The 24,450-nt window shown below is 38.5% G+C and overlaps 1 protein-coding gene across 4 annotated transcripts in view; it reads right to left on the minus strand.

Annotated features, from left to right (window-relative positions):
• Positions 1-24,450, minus strand: part of ZMYM2 (zinc finger MYM-type containing 2) — a 96,140-nt gene that overhangs the window by 17,417 nt on the left and 54,273 nt on the right. For all 4 annotated transcript variants that reach the window (XM_069883464.1, XM_069883463.1, XM_069883462.1 and 1 more), the window contains 5 exons: positions 22,046-22,162; positions 21,286-21,436; positions 8,984-9,156; positions 3,039-3,204; positions 2,078-2,112 (listed from right to left, as the gene is read on the minus strand). In XM_069883464.1, coding sequence (XP_069739565.1) covers positions 2,078-2,112; positions 3,039-3,204; positions 8,984-9,156; positions 21,286-21,436; positions 22,046-22,162 — 642 coding nt within the window. The remainder of the gene's footprint in view (positions 1-2,077; positions 2,113-3,038; positions 3,205-8,983; positions 9,157-21,285; positions 21,437-22,045; positions 22,163-24,450) is intronic.

Raw genomic sequence — 24,450 nt, forward strand, 5'->3', positions numbered from 1 at the left:
CTACAGATAAGCAAATAAAAAAAGAAGGTGCTGTTACATCACATAGCAATTAAGGCACGAATCCCGTTGATGAGGCAACAAGTGAGAACACCTTTATTGAGAGGATGCAAACCCTATATAGTGTTTCTGTATCCAGTCGGCAGCTACCCCAGTGAATTTCCACCTGTGAGAAACCCGCAGTACAACGACAGAGCGCAACCCACTATTTTCCACAGATGTGCCCCTTATCTTCATGTTTTCCGTCTGGTGCATTCTTTTCTTATTAACTCACGGGTCTTAATAAAGATTCCAAGGTGTCAACAAGCCAGCAAGCATGAGAACATCAGCTATTTGCTCTGTGCTTGCCACTAATATTGTGGGTGCACCAAGGCATTGGCCGCTTGCCCCAGCAAAGACGCGATACTGGAATCTTTTATGCCCGCATCATCACACTGATTTCAACACAGAGTTCTTGATTTAATGTATCTGTTGATATTTTTCATAAATGAGATACTGAAGGGGAAGCTCAAACAACACAACAGCACCAACTATTGTTCCTTTATTGCAAGCTATCCTACATTTCTAGTAACGAGCTGCCGCTGCCAGCAACGTAACATAGTCATATTTTGCTCAGTCAAGGCTGGCATTTTAACAAATTTTGGCTAATTTCTCTTTTCTCTTCTTCTTCTCTTCAAATTTAAGATATTCAAGACATTAATTTTGCTTTCTTGTTTAAATGAAAGTGCAATTTAAGCTATTTTATAACTTAAAAAATTGGTTTAGCTGTGAGAAGAATTCACTATAAGGTCTCAAGGTCTAACCCTCCTGAACTATGCTATCATACCAAGATAACATTTAAAAAAACCCCAAACAAACACCATATTTCTTAATTATTATAGATATTAAAATTATTTAGAGATAATAAAGTATGAACTTCGAGCTCCCCCTGCTGGCTCTGCACTAGTGACAACAAATACTTGAGAACATCACGGAACACTCAACCTGTGCCCTCATAGACAACAGTTAAAACCCCTCTTCTTCCAGTCTTGGGTTTTGTTCCCTAGCAAGTGTTTTAGAACCTGATCTAAGAAAGAGATTGCTACTTTTATTTGGTCATATGAACTAAGCCTAGCCCCAGATATTCTATTTAACGGGCATAAACCCTCTAAAATATATTTAAAAAATTGTACCACAAATTGCTTTTATATGATCTCTATAAATTTAAGGACTGAATTAAAATCATTGGAAGCTATTAAACATAAAATACTAGATGTTTTTAACCTGACAGTTTAGCTTGTGTGATGTCTCCACTTACCTAAGCAATCTTACTTTCTGTGGTTTTGATTAACATATATTACAATGACATCAAAATACTTTTGAAGTGAGTCGATATTTTCACAAAAAAACCCCAAGCACTTCTGAGATCTTCCATGAGACAAACAAATCAAAACAAAACTAGGTTTTAAAGAAGATACACTAAGCTAACTGAAAAAATGTTCTTAATGCTATTTTCAACAAGCTGACAAAGCCTGAAACCCAAAATGAAAGCTGCAGCTCCAATGATGATCCCCACCATCCCAGTCATCCTGCGAAAGGTTACGCTTCCCTACTCTGTCACCTGCAGCAAGGTCAATCAGACCTTGAGCACCAATTATTCTATGTTTAGGAACTATAATTTAAGATTTAAAGCTTTATTTGTAGCCTTTCAAGCTAAGATATCACTCTTAATACTCTAACTGATCAGTGAAATCATCTTCCCTTTCTTTATTCAATAAATACACCTAATCAGTCTAAACGCATGAATAAGATCTACACACCTTCACAGATTAACTTTTAAGCAACACTTTCATGCACTATAGACGTTAAAATACTTGACTGATGATTTGGTTTCCCAGAGGACATTGAAAACATGAAAAATAAACATTTAAAATTTAATTACATCTACTGATGTGAAAAAGACTATATTCCATAAATATAGATCAGTATCATTCAAAGACACTAGTTTGGTTTTTTTTAACAGCATCCCTTTAAGCTACTAGGATCTCACATTTTAAATACATTTAATTATGTTCTGTACGTATTAAATAGATGTACTTACTGTTAGTTTTGTTCGGGGGGTTTGACAGCCTTGATCTAAAAATATAAGAAAATATTTTTTTTAGAAATTCTTTTCCCTATTTCAGGATCAACTACAATTTCTGTAAGCAACTCAGACAACACCTATCATCATTAAATTAACAACACTGATTAGTACTTCGTTGCCGGTGAGAACTACAGGCAAGACAGGTCATCCCTAGGCACCACTTTACTCCAGCACTGAACCTCACACAAAGGCCAATGCTAAATCAATGCTCCATCCAGATGTGACTATAGCCTCTTTCAGAAGAGTAAAAGTTCAGATATGAAAACAGACATACAAAGAATTTGTGTTGCTATAATTACATTAATTAAAAGGCTGATTTATTTGAACTTTGCCTGACTTGCCATTTAAACCATGTAAACATGCATTCAGTCACCATCAGCAAATTTATACAGTACCTAATAGCCAACAGAAAAAAAAAAAAAGCAATGCATTCATCTTATCTTGATACCTTCATTCCATTCTAATTAAGTTTTAATTTCATTTATTTTCTTTTCATTCCATTTAACGTATTTATTTTTTTGTCTCTAGTGCATTTATCTGCTCTCTGTGACCAAAACACATTTTGAAAAGAAGTGTTTCCACAGAGCAAGTAACGACAAACTGGATCAAAACTAAATAAGAAAACTTTTTCTATCAAAGACAAATAAAATTACGCTTAACATTAAAATTATGGATTTTTTTCAAAAAGTGACTACAAAACTATTTCATCACCTGACAATGTTTCAGCTCTTGAAAAAGTAATAAAGACCTAAGACAAAAATCAGCAAGCAGCTCAATGATGTCTTGGATGATGAAATAAAAAAGGGTGATCTCTAGCACCGTTTATGACAACAAATAAACAATCCATGCAGTTTTCAATTTTTAATTTAAAGGAAGCACCTTGTTCGCTGTTTAGCAGCCACAAAGCAGCACGTACCGTAGTGTAAGTTCTCAGGTCCTTTTTGGGTTGCCAGATTTGGTTCATTTTGTTGACAGTAGAAACGGAGCAAACAGTGCTGATCACAGAAGTGTTTCATTTCCCCGCGCCACTGCACTTTCTCTTTGAGAGTTCCTTGAGACTTACAACAGTCACATCGTGCAGCCTTAATGCAAAGGAAGATTTTGACATTTTTAAGCAAGCTTTGCAGAAAAAAAAATTATTTCTACATTTTGAAAGGCTACATTTTTAAGACTACAGAAGAACAATTACCACTCGGCAGTTAAGTCTTGTTCATGTAGGGTTTCTGATGGTTACGCTACCTTCTAACCTCTGTGTACAAGCACATTTGTGACTTTCTTTTCAATAGTTTACTGGGAATTATAACCCAGAATGAATCTGCTTTGTTTCACTAAGTCTTTATAAATGGCTCATTTCTAGAGAGACAGCAAAAGAATTTTATGCATCATTTTTAATTAATTCCACTAAAACGTTCTGCAAAACAAGAGCAGAATGTGACTCAGTCTTTAATGCCTCTCATGAACTGGGGACAAGTAGAGTTGTTTTTTTCCCCTCAAAGTTTGGTGTTTTTTTTTAAGTCACAAAGACAATCACTTCTCTAGGTATCAAACCAGAGCCCTTCAATGTAAATAACTTCCATATCTTAACTATTTTAGTGGTTTGTCAGTGATTTTAGATTTCAATAACTTAAGTTATCAAAGCTTCTCTATGACATATAAACAGCAACAGTCCTCAAACTAAAGAGGTTTCCACAAAAGCTAGCTAGTGCATAACTTGAAATTAAAAATTTTTGTCCTTCTCTATCCCTAGGCTAAACATTTAAACAATATATCTTTCACCAGCCTACATGCTAACTTCATGCTGTATCACTACAAAAGGCATTGACTTTCTCCAAAGTAGATTCCACTGGATTTCATCAGCCATGCTATAAATTATCTGAACAGTGGCAGCCCCAGTTTCAGTTCTTCAAGTAAGTAAAGAATTGTTTGCTCTACTTGATCCCCTTGATATTGTTTGTGACTTCCATCCTAAAGCAGTCCTTAAAAAAAGCTAAAAGTTTCATAGATGCTCAGAAATCCAGAATAAGTCAACCAAATAATATAGCCAAGAGAGGAAGAGGAAAGTTATGATAGTATGCAACATAAAACATTAGTATGTAAAACCATACACAACATTGCAATTATGCACAAGGCTCTGACGACTAAAGAAAAAAATGGTCCAACTGTAGTTTTTGCAACTCCAAAAAAGTATCAATGGGCCAATTAGTTCAAAATTTAAAATTAAATGTTGAGTTCTTTCTCTGAACAGTCCGGCACCATCGCCTGGCAATGTTTGCAATGAAACTCCCAGTTGTAATTTTCAAATATTTAAGATCATACACAGACTTAATTCTAACAGAATAACCAGCGCTAAAAATTATATACATATTCACTTTAAATAAAAACGTATTTGTGTGCTGGGAGCAATTAAAGCTGTGGCTTCAGGATCACCTCACACCAAGTGCCAGGTGCTACTGGAAGGGCAGGTCCTTCTATTCTCCCTGGGCAGGTGTCAGCAGGAGCATCTATGCACCTGCAGGGGATCCAAGGTCAGGGACCCTAAAGGCACTGCATTACCTCCATCCTCCCTCACTTGGTTGGGTTTTTTTTTCAATTCCATTTATCACTTTAATGTTCTGCTGATTCCACACTTCATTTTGCAGCAGCAATGGTATCAGTGGGACAAAAGCACAAATAAGTTATATTCTTGGAAGGAAGTGGGGAAGAAGATGAAGTGTGGAGTGTTGCCAAAATAACTGAGATTTATCGGTTCAGGGAAACTGTGAGTTCACACCTTTCATGCAAATGTATCTTCCAAAGCCACCAAAAGGCTGAAATACCAGTAGGAGGAAAAAATAAGTCACTCCGATTTTAAATCTCAAGCCCACCTAACACTGATTGTCAAGAATGGCAGTTGGCCCATGTACAGAAAAGCCCACCCATTCCAACCTGCTGCACACTGCTTGACTATCAAAGCATCACTTTCTGCTCAATTTTCTCCCTCCTTCAAAGAAAGAAAAAGGTGATAAATCTCATCAAATGCAGCAACTACACTCTTCCTACAACCGTTTCTTCCTTTCCTGGTTCTGTTCTTTCATTTAGGTCTTTGGACAAGTCTAGCATTGTCTCTCCCACACTGCTACTAAGGTATTTAGGTGAAAATATTTGGGTTTTCTTCCACATGGAAATTACTATTTCTTAGCAAGATTCCTTTATAAGGATGCTTCACTTCTCATCGCTACATTTGCTACACCATAATTCTACCATTGCTTGCTGTCAATACTACACACCCTTCCATGCACTGAACTTTTCTGCTTGTTCTCCCCGACCATAAAAATCAAACAAAAGTGAAAGTGTTAATTCACAATTTTCTGCTTTCTCTCCTCCCTTTCCACTTGTTTTCATTTGGGATACTGGCACTATAATTCAATCTACAAAATGCCCACCTTCAAGTCTGCTCCACCCAAGCATTCCCAAAAAGTCCACCTATACTCTGTCCTCCAACTTGACGTAACTCCTTTGACACTCCTGATTGCTTTTTGGACTAATTATTTTCCTAGGTCCAATGTCACGGGCATGATGACTAGTATAAATCACTAATGCTTCCCCAGACTTGGTTTAAAACCAAAGTTTTCACACGTTGGGCTTTTATTTACATTTTTAAACTTCTAATGACTTGTTCCTAAATGTTCTCCAATGGTTTGGACTATTTTTAACTTCACCTAATCTTACTCTGAGTCTATTATGAGCTCAAACTGCAATAAATTGGAAGGCAAGAAATGTTTCCAGAGACTGAGTGATTATAAGAGAAAGGAGATCGACTGTTGTGAAACAGCACCTACTTGACACTGAGATGCCTATCTATACAGTGGCTACATTCAGACAAGAGCAATTCCACAAGGCTGTCTTGCTGCCATTTAGATAAACGCTGGCTCCACTGTTTCAAGTTTTACCACTGCTGACAACCAGTGCTATTCAAGCTCATCAGCCACAATTTTTCTAGGTCTCAGACTGCAGATCCCTACCTCCTACTTAGTCTTTGCTGAAGATGAAGACATCTGACCTGCGCTGAACACAGTCATCAACCGTACATGCTCAGCTCAATCAATGCTCCACTGTAGCCTTGAATGACCTGTAAGCACACTTCAGCTGTAGCGTTTTCAGCGATGTTTCACAACGCGTATTTCAAGAACAGATTTCTGTGCTGTTCTCAGCCCTGTATACTGCCTTTAAAGATACTTTCAATGCTCCAGTAAAAGTAACATCAAATGATTGAAGCTATCATTAATCATCAGGCTACTAAAATATTTATACTGAAATTTCTCAGGTATTTTTCAGATTAACAACCAAACCATGGCATGCAATTGTAGCTTACAAAAGGAGCTCTAATAACTTAGGGGGCTGAACCTCATGACACCAAAAAATTTACCTTTCGTCTTAGAGGTGTATAGAGGTCATACAGAAGAAATTTCCTCATAACCTGGCACCAACTAGTAACTGTAGCTGTCACCCAACAGATGACTAGGACTAAACTAGTCTTTTACATTTCAATCCCTCACACTAAGTTTGAAGAACACATCTACACAAGTGCTTCTAACACTTCTAGGTAACAGTCTGTTGTGCTTCTATCACTGCTACCTTCTTCTGGCTTTTTAAGAAGAGATTTTGGCATTTAGGGAAGCTCTCCCATAATACTTCATTATTTTTTAGAAGTTAAGATGCTTTCCAGATAATACTATGAGAAAGATGTGTCCATAAAAAAAAAGTAGACAAAGAGATGGAGACAAACAGTTGTTTAATGAACACAGTGCTGGTGTTAAAACATTGCTAGGTTATCACTACTTTATCTTCATGTATACATTCATTAAAACTCCAAAATAACACTGGACATTGCATAAATGAGACAAAGCTCATACATGTGTAACTATTCTTTTAAGAAGCTAACAGACAAAAACAGCAAATGAAGTACAAATTCGGGGAGGGGTCCTTATCTATTCTGTCTTCCCATATTTTGATTATTATCTATTTATAGCTAGGCGAGAACATTAGCTAACAAGGCACTACCAAATCTAAGATATGTGGAGTGATGTTTTTATAAAAGCGGGAGAAGTTACCAGCAAGGATGTAAAGGAAAAAAAACCCCACAATTCTAGCAAACCACACAGTTTTCCACAACCTATTACATGTCTCCCCCTTGTAACAGATCCAAAACTTTTATAACCAGAACTGAATTAGGCAAAGGTTTTAAGTAGTCTTTAAAAAAAATAAATCAACAGTTCAATTTCAAGTAACACTTGCTAGGGGAACTAGTGTTAAGATTCAAAAAGTAAAAATACCTAACACTTCAGCATCATCAAAAGTATCAAAAGTTACCAGCAAGTTTAGATTAAATTGCCTTTTCATGGCATCATCTCTAACCTTCCTGTACCACAGTGCCAAAGGCATTTCTTAATCAGACTTAATGGGCCAATTAAATTATTGCCTTATCCCATGGATCAGAAAGACAACCTGGTCAGAGTTTTCAAGTAATTCTCAAACCAGAATCGGAGTACAAGCTTCCACAGAAGTTTATGTATACAAAACTAGTTTGGTATGCACACCCCCAGACTACAGTTCTTTGCTAAACCACCAAGAGAGTTCTAAAGCACACCAAAGCTTTATTAAGTTCTCTATCAGAAGGCACTTTTTACGCAGGGATAAATTGCACCCCATACCCCAAGTTCTAAAGGCATACAGATTAAATATTATTGTATGAAGTTGACATTTTAGTAAGCTTAAAAACTTGGCAGTCAAGATTCTTCACCCTGTTTTCATATGAGGCAGAAGAAACACATCCTGGTCTTCAGTAGTTCTCTTTCAGGAGTGTCTAACAGGACCCTAAACACATTATTCAAAATAATGACATTTCTGCAATCAGCCATTCCAAAATATCAGATACTTCTTCAGATTCAGTTCTTTTATGGCAGGCAGATCATCTTCAATTACAGGACTTACATCTAGCCCTCTAACATTTCAAGCTTTTTATTGCCTTTCAGGCTGTGTACAGAGTTTTTGTAAGGTGATGAATTTTGTACTGTCTTTTTTGCAACTGCATCCACAAGTGTAGTTCTTGTTTTGGGATTATCAGTGTAGCTTTCCAGGATGTTCACACCAGAGATCAAATATTTTATCCATGGTATTAATTGCAGATTAAACCCAGTCCAATTTCACCTTTCTTTCTTTCAAAAACGAAAACAAAACATCTCTTAATGTGAACTCTTTGCTGGTTGTGCTTCACAAGGTAGTTAAGCTTCCAGAGATTTAGAAATAGATGCCATCTGTTTGATTTCAATTTTTATTAGAAATCCATTTGGTCTTGCTTTTCCCTTTGGCATCCTTTCCACTGGTAAATACTGAACAATCAGAGCCTCTGCAGTTCAAACTGTGGGAGAAGGGGAAAGGCAAAAAAAGGAGGCAAAAATGGGAACAAGAAAAACTCTGCTAACCTAGTTTATTGTCAGTCAACTCAAGGTATCATCCAGCTGCTATTAACAGTGTTTTCAACATTCTGAATAGACATTGAGGAAGTTTTGATAAGAAAAAGATGGTATTGATTGAGGAGGAAAAAAAAAATGGAATTGTAAAGTAACAAATATACATAGTAGCTTCTTGTTTTTCTGGAATTCAAGACTTCCTTGCCAAATGAATTAATAAAATCAGATGGTAGAAACGCTGCTCTATGATCTAAGAAAACTCAAATGATTAAACTAACACATTTGCTTATTGTGTAGCAAATGCTTTGCTGAAGTAAGCCATATTTGCTGCACAGTCCTTGAGATATCCTCACATGTGCATTTTCGGTTTTTTTAACTGTGGAGCTCTTGTCAAAAATTCTGAGTTACTTGCCTTGTAGTACCAGTCCTGAAATTTTTTACAGCACTCTTCACTGCAGAAATCTCTCACTACACCATCAAGTTCCTTAGTTGCTCCCTTTTTGCACAGCTGTGAGCAGTAATTACAAGTAACACATCTCAGTCCTAACCGTCTTGCAAAGTCTTGTTTATATAGCAGCTTGCAGCCTGGAAACAGATTTTAAACATTAGGAACAAAGTAATTTTTACAGAGAGATATCACATTTAAGAGTTAAAAATTGAAAATCAAATTAATATAACAACAGCTAACAACTGGGGCTTCGGACAAATTCAGGTTGCATAGTAGACTATATTTCAAGACATTTTTACCTGAATACCTTTCCTGCACAACTCTATGGTTTCATGTGACTATGCTTGAATCTGCACTTATCAAATCCCTGAATGAACAGTCAGAAAAAAACCACATAATTTTGTTTTCATATAGACTCATGCAAAAGTGTTGATTTGGAATTTCATCGCTCAGTTACATAGCCTCATAATGCCAGATATCCAGACAATGATGAGCATAAATTTTAAGCTAGGTGACACTATCCACTAAAACAATACCTATCTTCAAGGATCAACTTATTTCTGTTACTACTTTCATTCATATTAATGCAATAAACCACTTAAGAACTCAATAATTTTTAAAAACACTAACAGGTACAAGATGACCTAAGAACTGAGGAGTGTTTCTTAAAAAAGTAACTATAAAGGAAGCAGTGATCAGTACTGAGAACAATTATGCAGCAACAGGAGAGTACATACAAAAACTGTGTAGGATTTGTATGCAATTAATCATTTATTTTTTCTCTTCACATTAGATGAGTTTTATTTTGTATTTGCTTTGCAGTCATAATTTCAAGGTTGCCATAACAAGAGCTATGTTCAATAATCTGATTCTCCCTCAAGACAATTACAAAAGACATTCTAATGTATTAAATGCATTAAAAGATGAATGCTGTAGCTATTACATAGACTATTTTGAGAATATAATGTATTTAAACTAGCTTGAATCTACCGTCTGTTCAGCTGATGCCTAAATCATACACCATCTATCTCTGTAAATGTGCTATTTTTACAGAAGAGAACAGTATGAGAAGACGAAGTAACTGCCTATATTGAACACTGGAGGTACAAGATAACATCCACACAGAACTTCAGTCTATCACACAGAATCACACACAATAACCAGGTTGGAAGAGACCCACCGGATCATCGAGTCCAACCTTTCCTACCAAACACTAAACCATATCCCTCAGCACCTCGTCCACCCATGCCTTAAACACCTCCAGGGAAGGTGACTCAACCACCTCCCTGGGCAGCCTGTTCCAGTGCCCAATGACCCTTTCTGTAAAGAATTTTTTCCTATTGTCCAGCCTAAACCTCCCCTGGTGGAGCTTGAGGCCATTCCCTCTTGTCCTGTCCCCTGTCACTTGGGAGAAGAGGCCAGCACCCTCCTCTCTACAACCTCCTTTCAGGTAGTTGTAGAGAGCAATGAGGTCTCCCCTCAGCCTCCTCTTCTCCAGGCTAAACAACCCCAGCTCTCTCAGCCGCTCCTCATAAGGCCTGTTCTCCAGCCCCTTCACCAGCTTTGTTGCTCTTCTCTGGACTCTCTCCAGAGCCTCAACATCCTTCTTGTGGTGAGGGGCCCAGAACTGAACACAGTATTCGAGGAGCGGTCTCACCAGTGCCGAGTACAGAGGGAGAATAACCTCCCTGGACCTGCTGGTCACGCCGTTTCTGATACAAGCCAAGATGCCATTGGCCTTCTTGGCCACCTGGGCACACTGCTGGCTCATGTTCAGTCGCTGTCAACCAACACCCCCAGGTCCCTCTCCTCCAGGCAGCTTTCTAGACAGACTTCTCCTAGTCTGTAGCACTGCATAGGGTTGTTGTGCCCCAAGTGCAGGACCCGGCATTTGGCCTTGTTAAACCTCCTGCCATTGGACTCTGCCCAGCAGTCCAGCCTGTTCAGATCCCTTTGCAGAGCCTTCCTACCCTCCAGCAGATCGACACTTCCACCCAGCTTAGTGTCATCCGCAAACTTGCTAAGGGTGCACTCGATGCCTTCATCCAGGTCATTGATAAAGACATTGAACAGGGCGGGACCCAGCACTGAGCCCTGGGGAACCCCACTTGTCACTGGCCTCCAGCTGGATTTCACACCATTTACCACCACTCTCTGGGCCCGGCCAGCCAACCAGTTTTCCACCCAGGAGAGTGTGCGCCTGTCCAGGCCAGAGGCTGACAGTTTCCTAAGCAGAATGCTGTGAGAAACTGTGTCAAAGGCTTTGCTGAAGTCCAGGAAGTACCACTATGGTACTGTATCTTTTTTTATGATCTCCCAACTACCACAGTACCACTAAGATTCCAACTCAAGCCTTCCCCAAGTGCCCACCTTGCTAGTGCACACAGATTAACACATGCAGACCTCTGTGCTTCTGGCAAGCTATGAAACTCAACACATAACGTATCTGCTGCACTTCCTCTGGCATACAGAAAATAATAGTACCATAATTATAACACATTCAGTAATTTCAATGAAGTGACTTGCGCTGTTGTCTGTTAGGGTAGAATTTTATATGTGTGAAACTGAGATATTCCTTTGAAATCACTAAAAGAACAAGAACGCAAGTGGAAATTGCAACAGACAGCATCTTCCAAAACCAAAAGGTTATTGAGGAATTTTAACTTGCTTTGCTACAAGCTTTGCTAACCAATTAAACTTGCTAGCAATGTCAAAGCAATACAATTCTAGAATATCATACACATAACACGCTGTAGGTAAAAAATGGTTTAAAACACAGTTGTTAAGTTATAAAGCTGATTTTTCTCAACAATAGAACAAAGAAAATTACTGACACACAAAACAGGCAGTGCAGATGGCAACTGCCAAATCAAGCAATCACCCTTACTGTTCAACTAATTCAGATGTTAAATACAGTGCTCTGAAGGAAACAATAATCATGAAGATAGAATCACAGAATCACCAGGTTGGAAAAGACCCACTGGATCATCGAGTCCACCCATTCCTATCAAACACTAAACCATGTCCCTCAGTGCCTCGTCCACCCATTCCTTAAATACCTCCAGGGAAGGTGACTCAACCACCTCCTTGGGCAGCCTGTGCCAGTGCCCAGTGACCCCTTCTATGAAAATTTTTTTCCTAATGTCCAGCCTGAACCTCCCCTGGCGGAGCTTGAGGCCATTCCCTCTCGTCCTGTCCCCTGTCACTTGGGAGAAGAGGCCAGCTCCCTCCTTTCAGGTAGCTGTAGAGAGCAATGAGGTCTCCCCTCAGCGTCCTCTTCTCCAGGCTAAACAACCCCAGCTCTCTCAGCCGCTCCTCATAAGGCCTCTTCTACAGCCCCTTCACCAGCTTTGTTGCTCTTCTCTGGACTCTCTCCAGAGCCTCAACATCCTTCTTGTGGTGAGGGGCCCAGAACTGAACACAGGATTCGAGGAGCGGTCTCACCAGTGCCGAGTACAGAGGGAGAATAACCTCCCTGGACCTGCTGGTCACACCGTTTCTGACACAAGCCAAGATGCCACTGGCCTTCTTGGCCACCTGGGCACACTGCTGGCTCTTGTTCAGGTCTTTCTCCTCCAGGCAGCTTTCCAGCCAGAATACACACCAGTGTGTGCAAGCTTGTCACTAAAAGTATCCATTAAAGCACTGAAAATTTCTTGCAAGTATTTTTTCCTGCACCCTCAGGAATTCCTCATTATTGTATGGGGCGTCAGATTCTTTCCACTTCTTTACGAGTCCAGAGATAGCTCAGCATCACAAGGTATCCTCCTCTTCAGCTGTGCCTTAGAAGAGCCATTCAATGCTTCATCCACCTTTCAAGGCTACTGGTAGCAGAGTACTCCTACTAATCACATAAGCTATGTGAACCTGGTAACTAGCCTACAAAAACAAATGCGTAAGGCTGACATTTTTCTTGGCTGCTAAACTACAGGGAGCTAAATTGAGGAAGATTCTACTGCTACCTTAAAAAAAAAAGTTATCAGGTAAGAAATTTTCCATTCTACATTAAACACCTCCCACATCTCTGTGACTCATGGAAAATAATGAGTAGTGAACACTAAGTAAGGGGAAACAGAAAGTCCAAAATTCCATCATTTCCAGTCTGAAAAACAAAGGATTTTTTTTACAGACCATTGACTGCAGGACTTCTTTCTGAAGGAGGCCTCTAGAAAACTCTTACTTATAAAACTTCAGATGTTGAAAGGAAATTGTTGGAACCTCAAAGACTTCTAAAACGAAGTACAAGCTTTTCTTTCTGCAACATCATGGGCAAAATTCTTCACATTTGTCTGATGCTTTTTTAGGTCTTTTTAATAGATAACTTAATCCACCTGACGAGGGACCATTTGGTTCCTTAAAGATCTTGTCTCTTCAGAGAAAGGGAAAACAAAGCGCCTTTCTTTTTATAGGACGTATTTTCATTAGGTCTTTGTGCATTCCTAGGATATAACTTGTTATTATAATGCTATAGTTTTAATTGGAATTGGAATAGTAATACTTTCTTTGAAGTAGGGAAAAGGGTATTGGCCTTTGGCAAAATAAATTTGGAGCTCTAACAACTTGGTCTTCATGGTGCATAATGTAAATCTTGAATCAACAGCCATTGCATCCATGCTGGCTTTGTAGCTGTGACCAAGAAGTGGTCTTTGGTTGACAGCATAATACAAAATAACATACAACATAACAATAATAATAATAAAATAATACAAAAAGTACTGGTTGTCTGATCTTTCCAATTTAAACACTAAAATCCCGAGGGATTGGCAGGTCTAACTCCCCTGGGGACTTGGGATTCATGAGTATAAGCACTGCCTCAGACAAACAGCTGACAGCCCCAACATTTTGAAAAAAGAGATATGAGTAAAAACCTACGTTCTCAAGACTTCTGCCGTAACACCAGCCACACAAGTTACAGTGTGATCAGATGGAAATCTCGAGTGCTTTCAAGGGACTCTAAGAGAAAATAACTTTTAACTTCAAAGAAAAAGATGTAAGTGCAGGTCATCTGGTTCAAGCTACACAGATAATCAATTACGTTCTTTAGCAAAGTTCTAACAGAAGATCATCCATCCCACACGTCAACTGTCTCAGACGGATAATTAAGGAGCATTTTCAGACAAAGTACTTCCAACTCAAAATCTGAACCAGGCAAAACCCAGTAGCTGAGTAGCTGCTAAATCAGTGTAATTTATCCTGACTTATGCTATAAGAATTCTGGTTCCCAAGGAAAACCCAACACAAAATAACCTACCTCTTCCAACATCCTTCAACTTTGGTTCCCCTCACAAACTGTAGAGAGAAGGGTCTGAACACATGTAACAGGCTTACTGACCGGACAACACACAAGCAGTTCCTCCAAACCTTTTCTGCAAGTGTGTTCCAGGTCAAGAGAACTTCCTTTCGCTCAGAGCTGAAAACTACCAGGTTCAGCCCTGCAGAGCCATCCTCAGTAGGAAACATGCTTCACTTGACTGTCTGCAGACTCAGGGCAAGTGACTTACTAAGAAAATCACCCTATTCTACCAGCAGCACCTACCTGAATCATGGAAAGTCCAGTATGTTCACCTCACTGGCAGCTGTGAAAAAGGAATGCTGAACTAGGAACACTTCCTGAGTCCTCAACACTAGTCTCTTTTTAAGACCCAAAATAACATCTTTTATAGAAAGTAGTTGTTCCATCCTAGAAGCAATTAGATTTTACCTCTGAAAGGCTGTACTTACTAGACTGCTTTCTTCCTTCAAGCTACAGACAAGATTTGCTGTTCTCTCATCTTTTAATAACTTCAACTGTTAACAACTGAATCTAGAGAAGAACAAGAACAGGTCTGTCATATCAGAAAGCCTGTAGCATTGAGAAGCCTGTAGCATCACAAGCTAGTTCTTCAAGATTTCTGGAGCTACATTCCATCCACATCTTTCTGCTGCCCTCCTCTGCACTGATTCAAAGGCAATGATCACCTACCTCTCCTCTACCTATATCCCTACCATCCATGGTCTCTGGCTTCAAAATAAACATCACTATCCTTAGGAAAACAGATACAACGCATGCAATTTTGGGTCCTGCTTGGATTACCATTAAAATAGACCCATTCCTCTCTGTGTCGCAAAGAGACTGTGTATCCTACCTCCTTACTTGTCTTCTGCTTACAAACCTTGTATTATTTTATTATTCAACTCAACTTTCATACATCGTCAGTTTATCCTAACATCTTCTGATATTAGATCGTAACTCCTTCCTTTCTTCTCCTTCTTACTCCCATTCAGTTACTCAGTTTTTGCTTGCTCCTAATCCTTTCCAAATTCTTTATCCTTTCAAGTTAACAAAAGGCATCTTTCTAAGATTTCTTCTTGTTGCGCTTATGATCTCAGAGCCTTTAATTGTCATCATCCCTTACCTGCAATGGCCAATGCTGCCTTAGTCTGAAGAACTGTCTCAAACCTTTTCAAAGACACGACAGTGGAATTAAGGCAAAGAATGCTGATCTAATAAGGAGCACAGCAGTCGAACAACGCACAGGATTTCACTTGATATTCTTGAGCATGTTAGAAATTAACTCTCCATGAACAACAACAACAAAAAAATCTCAAATATCAAGATTCAGCACAGCCTGTACTCAAATTAAAATTTAAATGATGTTAAACAGCATCAACGTTCTCCCTCTACAGAGGGAAGATAAACATATAATCTCTTCCTCAGCCTAGCTCTATCTTTCAGTTTTTTCAACCTCAAGAACACTGTCAGAAGTATCAAAATCCAGGTTAACAAGTTAAAAATGTCAAGTCATTGCAGAAGACATGCAACCCACAAGAACTAAGTGGAAACTTAATCTACATGATTAGACTCCTCCACAAACGGAACACCACAAGAACCAACTCTCCAGCTCTTCCATGTGAATTTGTCTGAAAGGTGTGGATCTATTCTTTCCTTCAGCACAGCCAAGAACCTTCACTTAGTGCTTTTGCAGTCAGGGAACCTGTTAAGCGTTTCATAAGGGACATTTCTGGTTTGAGTATGCCGTAACTCGTTTTTATCAGCAGAAAAGTATCTTTGAGCTTTTACAGTAACAAAATCTGTTTGGAATAGTCATCTGCAGCTCAAAGATTTAATACTGGTCTACTAAATAAGACAGCATGGCCCTACCAGCTACACTGTGCCAATCAGAGTTCTCTAACAAAAGCTGCCATGGCACAAATTGATGACAAGGGACACCCCATTGTTAACTTCTGTCCAAAAGAGTCAACGGAGACTGCACTCTCTCAGAACAATTCAGGCACCTCAAAATCCCTCAGAGGCTGACTTTTACTTTTCTACTAATCTGATTTGTGGGAAAGGAATATCTTCCTTCAGTCACAACACAACTCTTGCAATTGTGAAAGGGTATTTTTCTAGAATGCACATTTTGCAGTATTTAAAACGTGTTTTATTACCCCTTTTGCCCAGATACTCCAACTCATCACCAAGTAAACATCCAAAAGAAAGCCACAAGGCAGCTAACATTTCAGGTTAGAATTTATCTTAGCTGGTCACTGCCAACAGAAGCGGTCAGAAGCAAAACCAAACTGTCTAACATGGTAGGCTAAAGCTGAAAAGGTACAATAGCAAGCACGAGTTATTTTAACATGGTAGGCCACTGTGAGAGCTGCAGAGAGGGAGGTAACAGCTCTGTGAAGCACAAACCCAAGAGCTTTTAAGTGTTTTGCATAATAAAAAACCTCTTAGGTGTGATATGAAATTTTACATACACTAAACGTTTTTTTTTTTTCCTGTAACTACATTCTATATCACTTATCAATCTTTGATAGCTTTATGAGGACCTACTGCAAAGTAGAATGCACTTAGCAAGTTGTAATTACAGAATCACCAAATCAGGCTGTAAACAAACCTCTAAGACGATCAATTCCAATCATTAACCTAACACTACAACGTCCACCATTAAACCCTGTCTCTAACTGCCACACACCTACAGGTATTTTAAATACCTCCAAAATAGGGAGTCAACCACTTCCCTGGGCAGCCTGTTCCAAGGCTAGACAACCCTTTCAGTGAAGTAATATTTCCTAACACCTAGCCTAAATCTCCCAAGTGCAACTGGAGGCCATTTCCTCTTGTCCTATCACCTGTTATTTGGGAGAAGAGAATGACATTAACCTTATTTTTCATAAAAATGCCTGCTTTGTTTCAGTCTTCAAAAATTTCTCCACACTAGCCCAAAATCATGTATATTTTATTTTTCAAAGGTCTATCAGTGTCTCTAAAAACAGACAGTCAATAAAGTAAACTATAAAAAAAAAGAGCTACGTTTAGACAATTTCTGTAGGTCTCACATTTAACAATAATGAAACCATATATCAAAAATTAAGAGGTTCAAGCAGGCTTGATGGCCACATCCTTCCCCCTGGGTGAACGCGGCCGCTCAGCTGGGCAGTGCCAGCGTACCAACTCTTCCTCAGTGCAGTTTTCCACCTACCAGAGAAGCCCAGCAACTGTAACTAAGTCTCAGCAACGCTTCATATCAAACATCTGTTCTGAAACTGGCTTTTTAATGTTTCTAGTAACTAGAGGTATTGCTATAGATTCCAGCTAGTATCTTAACTGGTTGTAAGCACCTGTATAAAGTTTAACATTCTTGTGTCTAGGCTATTCCCAGTATCTGTAGTGTTTTCATAGGAATCTAAAAAATTAATCAACCAAACACTGAATGAACAATCCACTGTGCAGTAGTGGTTGAAGAAATGTCACTCTAAAATCTACAGTGCTTTAAACATACATCTTTCCTAGACGTACTCAGTTCTGAAATCACTTAATATCCTAAATTTCTTTTTCCACTTGTCAGCTGCATAGTAATTCAAAAGGAGTTCTCTACTTAGATGAAACATCAGAATTGTTCACATTGAGTTTAATTTGCAGAGTCCATAATTCCCAGAAACGTATTAGCATATTATCAAGAGGATAGTACAGCTGCTAGTGTAATAGCTGTCCTTTATCTGCATTATCAATTTGAAAGGAACTCCCAAGCATCAGATAACGGCGTTACTCCAGAGTTTACTGACCTTCTCCTTCCAAGAAGATTATTACTGGATATAAATCAGTGCAATTGAAATTCACATTATAAAATTATTACAAAGTTTGTGTTATTTAAATCATAATACTTAGTTCTATTGAAAAGATGATTCAATGCAAGATAAATCTACAAACAAAAAAAGTCATGGTGATACTGAAAATAAACCAGTTCCCTCGCTGGACTGCCAAAGATTGATTTGTTCTCCTAGATCCTCAGAAGGCATAGATACTAAAAAACCCCAAAACTCAGTAACTTGAAGATTTCCTCAGGATTAAACGCTTGCACAGACTATCCTCAGTAGCCACTCATGCAACCACACGTATATAAAAATCCACAAGCAACTCAAATATTCTTGCTTCAGCCTATATATAACGTACATGTTATTTAATTCAGGTACTGGTATTTTGGAATGAGGCATTCTAGTGGCAAAACTCCAGGACAGTTTAATTTCCAAAGCCTCAGCACATGGGGAACAGATTAAACTCTTTCAAGTAGTGTGTTCAGGTTGTTCGTCCTCCATATAGCATGTGATTTTTGGACAGAAACAGAAAAATCATACTGTGCTCCATGAAAGAAGTAATAACAATCTTTAGCGCAAATGATAGGTCAGTTCTAATTACACTTTGGAAGTTTCAGCTGGTCACTGCATGTATTTTTAATTTCTCAAAAGAAACATATAAAAAACATAGTTGGAATGAAATTGCACAGAAGTATTGATCCCAGAGACTTTAATGTGGGTGCCATGGTTTGTGTGTAAATATCTACAGATGTGCATGTGTGGAAAAAAAAAAACCAACAAAACAACTCAGGTATGAAGAAGGTGAGCAGAGGAATGATGATATCTTCAATACTCCAGCTAGGCAGATATAAGCACTCAGGGGGTATTTGTGGTTGATCTTATATATGCTTTTCCAGCAGTTTGTTTGAACGTAGAACAAATAAGCACTCAAGAAGGAATTTCAATACCTGTTTAACTTCTGTTGATTTTATCTAGAAGACTTCTTTTATAAACACACAACTAAAATTTTCCAATATTTTCCTTTCAGAATTCAATTTATTCCAAAAATGCCAATAATTTGTGACAGAGCATCTCAGGTTATTTCCTCTCAAATCTTAACACATTGTCTTCTGTTGAAGAATAATTGCATGCGCAACAAAATAAACTACATTGGTGAAGCTCCTTGAACACTGCAGTATGAAAACCAGAGTGGCCTCCAGTTTATTTCATTCGTCTACTAGTTTTCCTGCTTCACAAACATTTGGACATATTTCTGGAAAAAGACTATTATATAAAGGAAAAAAATGTGGTGCCTGGGTGCCCAGAAAAGGGGGAAGGAGAAATCTACCACCTCTGATGAAAGAACTTCTATTTGTTGACCTCCACTCAGTCCACCCGAAGACCTGGCCCTCTCCCCACAGTGTCAGACCTAAACGCTGTTAGTTCTTGGATTCTGTTATTTCTGCAGCAATTAATGACAATCATTGGCTTCCCTGTAAAATACAGGGCCTAGGTTGTTTCTACAGAGCTCCTGTCTAGGCCAGCAGGTTGTTTTCATTGAATAAAACAGATTAAACCTTTTTCACATGCATCACAAAGTAGACCCAAGCTGCAGCTAGCAGACGTGTGCCATATTTATTCAAGTTACTTTCTACTTAACGGTGCTTTTGACTACCTTCTCTCTATTGTTCAGTGGTTCAGATCCTCACAGTAAGCCAATAAATTTGATCTCAAAGGCAACATTTCTTCTATTCATTCTATAAAGATAATTTTTTCTCTCCAGCTGGCAGTCCAACACATGCAAACTTGGGAGCCGCACTAAAAAAGTCCGATAACGGTTTCGCCCCAGTACTAACCGTATTCATGGAGGGGAGAGTGGTCTCATTTCTTTCCTTCCCCAAACTTTCCAATAAGGAACAAGTTCTCACTTATTTCAAGCCTCCTCAAACAGAAATATATCTACAGAAGCAGTAATATGGCACAGCTCGCATTATGAATATTACTGATTCGATTGTCACAGCCACCAGGCTTTGAAAGGAGCGAGGCACAGTATTCACAGTAATACCAGAACATACTGTAATCTCCAGGTCAAAATCAGCTTGCTCTTGTCTTTGAATATATTCTGTGGAATCGTTTATTCACATAAACTATTTCTAGCTGGATGTTACTGAGCACTACAACGATACACTACAAAACTGGGACTTGCTTTGTCCTTTTTTCCTCTCCAGCAAACACTCTGCAGTCCAGAGCACAAAAAGAAAGCAATGATGGTAAAGAAACCTAAGCCCCACTCAGAGATTGCAGAGTCCAGAGATGAGAAACAGCGTGGAGGGAAGGTTGCCTCTAGCCCCGCACTTCACCCTCTCCAGGATAACAGAATCCTACTACAAGTAAATCGGAATACCTGCTGCTTAATGTGCTTGAAAGCAGAGAACCTTCAGCAAGGTTTATCAAATGATAGTGGAAGTGTTATTATAAGTAAAGAAAAAAATATTCACTATATCCTTCAGGATAGGTCATCCAAACTTGATGTGAAAACTTCTAATAGCAGTATTAAACACCAGTATCCCAGAAGTGGAAAAAATTAGTTCTTACTAAGACTGTATTTTGCCGTTTCTATTAAAACAATCTATATTTTAACGTAACTTAAAAATAATCCTATGTCCATACACCTCCTTTTTTAGTTTGCTTTCTTGTTTAAAATTCAAATCGTTAGTCAGGAAAATTGCAATGACAGTAATCAACACACATCAACAGGTATCAATCAAGTTATTGCTTGAATAACTATTCTAAGCCAATGTAGAAAGAGTTTCCACTGTTGCACTACCTCTTGAAAACACTAATTAAATAGAAAGCTTGGTATTGCTCAATGCAGTTTTGTTGGTATCGGCTCTACTGAATAATTTCCAAAAAAGACTGGATAATTTTGTGTGTGTGTGTGTGTACGTATTTGTACACACACACACTTAACAGTGCTGCCCACTCTTCCTTAACCTGAAGTGGTGAAAAACCTCAACAAAGGCTGATAAAAGCAGCTCAAGTAAATTAACAGGTATATGCACTTCATTAATAACGATGATCAAACTTCAGTTTCAGCCTCAAGTACAACAGAATGAGTTGTTACCTTAAATTTTAACATTAAATATCAACATAGAAAGTCAACTGCAGTAAAACAACAATGACCAAAAAACCAAATAGATACATACCTTCACTACAAAATGGTCTTTTGATGCCAGAGAAATTCACCGTCTCATGCAGCGTTTTCTCCTCTTGACAGTATTCACAGTATGTAACTATGCAGTGCAGTTTCTTATAATCATCAGCACATGCTCTGCTGCAGAACTGATACACTTTGTTCTAAATGCAAAGTTGCAAAGCATCACAAATAGGGTTAATAAATGACATCTTAAGACCTGGAGTGTAACTTTAAATAATAGTTTGCCATTATGACAACCTTACCACCCAAAATAAACAGAAGTGCAAACTCACAATTAGAATATGGCTTCTAATGCTAAAAATTAACAACTTTCAAGCTGACAGTGAGTGCCACAAATATCCCTCATTTCATATGAAAATGCTGAACAGAAAATATGCCAATCAATCTTAGCATATCCTCTTCTGATACTTCTGTCAGTTCATCAAGAAGGGTAACAATGGTCTATAATATCTACAGTAATACAGTAACTAAAGATGAAAGCAGATTTCAAACTTAAGAGCTGATGTGAGAAATTACATTTTTCTTTGAATTCCACAGATGTATTTTTATTTGTTACTTATGAACAAAGGCTTCTGCTTTTATCCATCCTAAAGTTACATGGCGTTCCTCAGAATCAGGTATATTTTAACTTAATTTTCTTAAGCTTCAATACTTTATAAAATAGCTATCTAGAAAAGCTGCATCAGAGTTATAGATGTAAACTTCTAAATATTTCATCATTCTAAAGATAACACCAAAACTCCCCTTACCTCCCATTCCAGTACTTCTGGCTTTGAACAAAAAGAACTTTTGCAGTAATTACATTTCAACTGAATATCACTGGGAGAGACAAATTGACCATTTGTTGAAGACTGGACACTGAGAGTCTGAAAAACATAAACGTGCACACACATCACAAAAAAATAGTTACTTTTAAAATGTATTTTTCAACTAAGCCTATAGTGTTTGAGAATTTGGGAATCTATAAACAAACTCAGGAGCATTTCTGGCAAAAGCACAGCAGGTTAGTCTTTTCATTCCTTTTCCCTTTCCACTGTAGGTTTTCCAAACCTGAATCTTTACCCTTGCTTCCATCATAATTATTTTAGGTCATATTTCTTTTTTCTTACCTTTGTAATGCCTGCTATTTAAGAGTAATGTATAATTGCCAGAAAAAAAAAATAGTCGCCCAAAACTGAACTCCTGTTATTCAAAAAAAGGGATGTTCAGATACATAAGTTTAATGGTTTGCCTTACTTTGGTCATAGAAGTTCAGAGAAAGACCTAACAAACAAATATTTTCAAATTCAAACCTCACGAAGGCAGAATATCAACACCTTACTGAAGCCTATCACTTGAAAAGAGAAACACTGAAGTAAAAGACTTCAGTGACAAGCCCTGCATTTATTCAGATTAAGAGGAAACTATCTAATACTCCTAAGCTGGCCCCAAGCACCATGGCAGGAAGATGCAGTCATTCAAACAGCCAGTCCCTAAGCAATTTAAGTTTAAGACTGAGAAAAATATTATAGATAGCACGTGTAGATATGAGAATTTAATTCTACAACTGAATAATCATAGAATCACTAAGGTTGGAAAAGACCTCCAAGATCATCAAGTCCAACCGAGAGCTCAACACCACCATGCCTACTAAACCATGTCCGAAATGCCACTTGTACGAGTTTTTTGAACACTTCCAGGGATGGAGATTCCATCACTTCCCTGGGCAGCCTGTTCCAATGCTTCACCACTCTTCTAGTAGAGAAATTTTTCCTAATATCCAATCTAAAACTTAATTCATTTAATGCATTTCTGAGTCTATTGGTAGATAGAGAACTCAATTTTAGAGCACCTGTAGTCTTCTAGTAGGTTCTTACATGCCTACAGAACAGTCTTTTGCACATTCAATAACAATTGATCAAGCAACAACTACTGGTGTATTACATAAGATGTTCAAGACAAAATCTGAATCAGCAGTGATTGTAGTCACTTGAAGAATCTGGAGGCCAATTCCTTACACCCATCTTCTCAACAAACTTTCTCTCACTGTTTGCAACAAAATAAATGTATTTAAAGATGACAAGTTCTCTTCAGACAGATTTGTTACTACCTCTGCACCTTATAACAGTGAAAATAGAAAACATTTCTGTTGCAGGACACTTTGCTTTGGATTGTCATGTTACTAAGGGTTCACCTACACAAAAAAAAAAAAAAAAACCAAACCATAAAAAACAATTGTGAGGAGCCTGATAACTGATAGAAGCCCTCACATAAGTGAGATAATATTGCTGCATACTAGCTAGTATCAGTATTGTTTTATTCAGATGCACTCATCATCAGGATTTTGCAGACGTTAAGTAGTTACGCACATTTCCCAGTCATGGACAGGACCTGAGAATGAAATGCCTCATATTGCAGAAAAGATGCCACCCTTATCCCAGTGGTCTATTGTCCCATAACAACTTTAATGCAGTCTGATGCCCATATACAGCACTGTCATATCTCTCATTATATCCAGCAAATGTCCCTGTGGTTAAAAGAGGTTTGCTAGACTGGCTGCTCTAACCAGAGAGCTGAAGACTGTACTGACATGGTGGTCACAAAGGTGTTTTAAGGTCTGTGTATTTCTGCATATGCAGGTTTCTTCACAAAGCAAACACCAAGCTCAACATCTGCTGCCATACGGGTTATGTCAACACAAGGAAAAGTCCTAGAAGTCCTGGTTGAAAACAAAAAGAAATCAAGAACCAAGTATCCCCATCACCTCCAGTTTAAGAACAAAGGAAATGTAAACTAAAAGGTGTGACAACCCACACAGAAACACTGAAGACAAAGAGAGGAACGAAGGTCAAAAATACATTAAGTGCTCATCAAATGAATCATAGAATCATAGAATAACCAGGTTGGAAGAGACCCACCGGATCATCGAGTCCAACCATTCCTATCAAACACTAAACCATGTCCCTTAGCACCTCGTCCACCCGTGCCTTAAACACCTCCAGGGAAGGTGAATCAACCACCTCCCTGGGCAGCCTGTTCCAGTGCCCAATGACCCTTTCTGTGAAAAAATTTTTCCTAATGTCCAGCCTGAACCTCCCCTGGCAGAGCTTGAGGCCATTCCCTCTTGTCCTGTGCCCTGTCACTTGGGAGAAGAGCCCTGCTCCCTCCTCTCCAC

The sequence above is a fragment of the Phaenicophaeus curvirostris genome, chromosome 1 (genome assembly GCF_032191515.1).
Source record: "Phaenicophaeus curvirostris isolate KB17595 chromosome 1, BPBGC_Pcur_1.0, whole genome shotgun sequence".
NCBI classification, from domain to species: Eukaryota; Metazoa; Chordata; class Aves; order Cuculiformes; family Cuculidae; genus Phaenicophaeus; species Phaenicophaeus curvirostris.